The sequence below is a fragment of the Tupaia chinensis genome, unplaced genomic scaffold (assembly GCF_000334495.1).
Source record: "Tupaia chinensis unplaced genomic scaffold, TupChi_1.0 Scaffold000161_1, whole genome shotgun sequence".
NCBI classification, from domain to species: Eukaryota; Metazoa; Chordata; class Mammalia; order Scandentia; family Tupaiidae; genus Tupaia; species Tupaia belangeri.
This window is the reverse complement of record NW_006159632.1, coordinates 1,975,271-1,980,236: the sequence shown is the minus strand read 5'-3', so window position 1 is coordinate 1,980,236 and position 4,966 is coordinate 1,975,271. Positions and strand designations below refer to the sequence as shown.

The 4,966-nt window shown below is 55.7% G+C and overlaps 1 protein-coding gene across 1 annotated transcript in view; it reads right to left on the bottom strand.

Moving 5' to 3' along the window:
• Nucleotides 1–4,966, bottom strand: part of LYST (lysosomal trafficking regulator) — a 150,267-nt gene that overhangs the window by 4,844 nt on the left and 140,457 nt on the right. Inside the window, exons 51-52 of the mRNA XM_027770856.1 lie at nucleotides 3,813–3,952; nucleotides 3,262–3,359 (exon numbers count right to left, since the gene is read on the bottom strand). Coding sequence (XP_027626657.1) covers nucleotides 3,262–3,359; nucleotides 3,813–3,952 — 238 coding nt within the window. The remainder of the gene's footprint in view (nucleotides 1–3,261; nucleotides 3,360–3,812; nucleotides 3,953–4,966) is intronic.

The window sequence follows — 4,966 nt, the reverse complement described above, 5'->3', positions numbered from 1 at the left end:
CGCCGCTCCCGGGGTGTGAGACGCAGGCCACGTGGCAGCTGAGAGACAAGGTGGGGCTGGTGAAATCGTCTCTTTCTAGAGTGGGCATTTCACTCTGTCTGCTAAGAGATTTCTTACAAAAGATAGGGGGACCAGCAGATCGTTGCTAGACTCTCATGTAGTCGTCTGTGGTTCGAATCCTAGACCTGGCAGCTTAAAACTCATGTTGGGTGTGTGTGCGTGTGTGCCAAAATCCCAAGAGGAGAACAGAGGAGAAGGGATCCAGCACAGCCATGCCCCCCGGGGGGGGGTGACCGCTTGCTCTCTGGTGAGTACACGTAACAGAAGCGCCCAGCAAGGCTGCGAAGGTTCTGAAGTCACTGGATCTATCCCACAGAAGGCCCTGATGCAGGCTGGCCACCGGTAACCCAGCGCTGGCTGCTGCGTCTTCGCTCCTCCAAACACAACACCTTCACCTGGCCTGGATTCTGAATGCGCCGGGAACTTAGCAGACCCGGAGTGGTCCTTGCAGTTTACCCAGCATGCCATGCAGCTCCAGAGGAAGAAGACCGCCTGCCTGAGACCCGGCGTGTTGGCAGGCGAGATGGCTGCGAGACCAGAGTGCCTGTGTGCACTGACTACCTCAACTAAACACTAGGAACTTGAGCATTTCGTGGGAGAGCAGCGAGCAAGCCCTCAGCCCCCTGCTCACACCTGCGTTTCGCCTTAGTTATGGTCATCAGGAAATAATGCTTTTTATGACATTATCTGATAGCTGGGGTAAAGACTGGCAGAAGCCCTTGAACACCTGTGGCCTTCGGTGTGGCCGGAGCAGACAGTACTTTTCTTGCATACAAGAGTAAAGGGTGATTTGTAAAAGGAGCAGCAGTGACAGCGAAACCTCAGAGTTCTCTGTGGTACAGGGGAGCTAAATACTGGCGTGTGTCCGGTCCCTGACAGAGCACCTAAACCCTCAGAATCTGTTGTATGCTCATGCTTACTCCTGGGGAGGCTAGGCAGCTCCTGCATGGGGCTGGTCAGAGCAGAACCAACCCCAGGCTCCAGGGGCTCACACACACCCTTCCCTGCCCACCTGGGGGGTGCGGCCATGATTCAGTCACCAGTGCCTGTGTGATGGCCCTCCATAACCCCCAGCAGCAAGGGTAGGAGCGCTCCTGAGCTGGTGTGCTCACCCACGGGCCAGGGGCCAGCCCACCCACACGCACACAGCCCTGACTCCAGGGAAGAGACTCCTGAGCTTGGGGCCCAGCCAACCTCTCCTGTGTCTCATCTGGCTGCTCACTTCTTTTTCTGTTTGTTTGTTTAGATAATTATTTTAATTTACCCTTCTTTATTATTTTAAATTTGTTACCGGTCACGTGCACTCACGAGAGAGAGAGGGAAAAAGAGAGAGAGACAAAGTGAGTAAGCAAGCTACCAGCTCTGGGACTTGAACCGTGGTCAGCTAGGTGGGCATCCAGTGCCTTAACCACCATGCTACCTGCTGGCCGTTTGCATCTACCCTTTGTAATAACCCACACAGCAGTAAGTCCAGCATTGTACTGAGCTCGGGGGGTCTGGCAACCTCCCGAAGTGTGGACTCCAGGCGGCCGGAACTCAGCGGTGTCAGAGCTGAGCTGCGTCGTTTGGGGAGACAGTACACGTTTGCTGTCGGAGAAAACCAACGCCACAAACGCCGAGTATGGAGGCCCCCCGCTCGGGATGCGCCAAGGGCACTCCACACAGGACTGACGGGGAGCAGGGCTTCAAAGGGTCTGGTCGATGTCCAAACCCTTGGCAACAGCCACGTGTCCCTACTGCTCCTTCCCATGGGAGGCATCGGTCCTTGTTTTAGTTGCCAGAGAGACCGAGCCAGAGAGGGAACAGGGAGAAGGCACCCCAGTGGGTCATGGTCACGCCACAATCTCCCTTCTCCTCCATCTCTTACTCTGCTGGGTTTCTGGGCATGCATGCACGTGCACACATGCACACGCACACATGTATGCACACATATGCCTCACGTGTTTTTAAGGCCCCAAGGCTGGGATTCAAACTGTGAAGACAGCATGCAGGGTCTGGATCCTTAACCACTAGGCTCAAAGGATGCCCTGAAATTGTGTTCTCTGACAGGAGAAAGGTAACAGAGTTTATAGTTAAAAACAGGAGCAAAAAGGGATGGAAAAACAAAACCCATGGGACCAGCAGTTAGCGTAATAGCTATGTCGCTGGGCTCCCATGTAGTCAAACGTGGTTCGAGTCCCAGACCTGGTGGCTTAAACTCACACCTGGCATGTGTGCGTGCGTGCCCAAGATCTCGGGAGGAGAATGGAGGAGAAGGGATTGAGGCATGGCCAACCCCCCTCGGGGGGGATTTTTTGCTTTCTGTTTCTCTGTCTCTCTCTGTCTTTCTGGTGAATGCACATGCCCTATAGCAAAAACCTCACCTCCCCCCCCCCAAAAAAAAAAGCCATGAAAATTCAGATAATGGGGCCAGCAGATGGCATAGTGGTTACGCTGGGCTACCACATGGCCAACTGTGGTTCAAGTCTCGGACCCAATGGCTTGAAAATCATACCAGGCGTGCGTGCGTGCCCAAGATCCTGGGAGGAGAATGGAGGAGAAGGGGTTGTGGTGTGGCCATCCCTCTAGGGGGTGATTTCTCACCCTCCCTCTCACTGTCTCTCTCTGGCCAGTGTACATGCCCTAAAGTAAAAACCTCTGGAAAAAAATTCAGGTAATTGTGTGAAAACAATTCGCTTAGTGACCTGTGCTCAGATGCGGTTTCACATGTGTCGGGAAGAGTCAGACTGACAGCGCACTCCCCCGTTCCACAGTCTTGCTGTCTACAGTTACCGCCAGTCAACCAAACGCTTCGCCCAGAACACAAGTACAGCGCGGAGCGCACTGAGAGCAGTGAGTAGCTGGAGACAGGCCACGCTGGCAGCTCTCTAGCACCACGTGGTCACGGTCGCTCTTCACCGGTTGCTACTGATAACCTGTCGCTGCGCCTCGGTGATAGATTAGCGTTCTCCTAGTGTGCGTGGATGGGCAGCAGTGCAGGTCGGCCGGCACCGCCTGTGCTTTCGGGCACCTGGGGGAGGTCCTGGAGCACCCCGTGTGCTTCCGCACAGCCTGCTGCCCGGTGTGGTCTCGAGCCGCCCTGCAGTTTAATGTGCAGACGTGCCTTCGCTACCGCGGTCGCCGGGGGCCTGAGAACACGGCCCCACGGCCGAGCACCGAGGACTGCGGGAACACGGTGTGCAGGGGTGGGGCGGGGCTCACCTGAATCACACACCGTCGCGATGTCCCCTGACGTCTCGCTGGCAGAGACAGCCGTGACAGGGCTCTTGTGTCCCGTCAGACTCTGTACGTAGCACAGCCTGAAAGAAGGGTGGTGTGGGGCCGTTGAGACGGCTGTGCTCTTCTCCCCATGCGGCGCTGTCATCCCCACGGCACGGCTTTCTGTCTGCCCTCTCTGATCTCCATAAGGTCACCAAAGCCACGGCGAAGCCACCAACCCTTAAGCGTGTGTCCTGACTAAACCGCTGCAGTGCGAGGCCAGCCTCTGACCTGGCAGGTGCGGTGGCTGGGCCCCACGTGGCAGACGGCACGGCTGGAGCCCCAGGCCCTGTGGCCTGAGAAACAGGCCGGGCACGTGTGCGTGTGTGCCCGCACCGCAGGAGAGATGGCGGAGGAGGGGCGTGGGGTGCAGGCCCCGCAGGGCTCTCTCTTTCCCCTGGCTCTCCAGTGTGCACACACCTGGCCGCGGTGAAGGGCAGCTACTCCGACCCGAGGACGTACTTCAGGGGCTCTACCTCCGGGGGCCCACGTACCTGTTGAGGTCCCAAATGATGCAGGTGCCGTCTCTGCTCACGCTGACCACCACGCTGTACGGCTTGCAGACGCACAGGCCGGTCACCTCCTCCGTGTGCCCGTACAGGTGCGTCTGGGCCTCCACCTCGATCTCTGCGGGCTGAAGCAGAGACTCAGTAAGACCCACATAGCAGGAAGTGCCGTTGGCTCAGAACCAACAGCAGCGGATATGCTCCTCCCTCGACCAGCTCCCCATTTGTCCATGCCAACGTAAGAAGGTTTTTAGCTCCTTGCTGCAGGGCATGTGCACTCACTGGAGAGAAAGAGAGAGAAAGAAGGAAAGTGAGAAACCACCCCCCAGGGAGGAGGGCCACGCCGCAATCCCTTCTCCGTCTTCCCTCAGGACCTTGGGCACGCACGCACATGCTCCTGGCATGATTTTCAAGCCGCTGAGTCCAGGACTAGAACCACGGTTGGCCACGTGGGAATCCAGTGCCGTAACCACCATGCCATCTGCTCACCCACATCAACTTAAAAAAAATGGTAGCAAATGAAATTTTTCTTTTCTGAGAGAGAATTTTGCTATAAGGCATATGCCCTTGCCAGAGAGACAGAAAGTGAGAAATCACCCCCCAGGGGGAGGGCCACACTGCAATCCCTTCTCCTCTATCTCCTCTCGGGATCTTGGGCGCACATGCAGGCACACGCACCCAGCGTGAGTTCTAAGCTGCAGGGTCAGGGACTTGAACTGTGGTCTACTATGTGGGAGTCCAGTGATGTAACCACTACGCCATCTACTGATCCCGTACATTTAAATTTTCTTTTTCTTTTTTTTTTTTTTTTTTTGAGAGGTTTTTGCTATACGGCATATGCGCTTGTCAGGGAGACAGAGACAGACAGGGAGACAGAAAGCGAGAAATCACCCCCCAGGGGGGATGGCCACACCGCAATCCCTTCTCCTCCATTCTTCTCTTGGGATCTTGGGCATGTACACACATGCGCCCGATGTGAGTTGAAGCCACTGGGTCTAAGACCCGAACCACAGTTGACTACGTGGGAGTCCAGTGACATACCCATTACGCCAACTGCTGGTCCCAGTTAAAAATTTTTTAATTGCACACTATTTTGTCAACTTATATCCTTTTTTTTTTTTTTTTGAGAGATTTTTGCTATA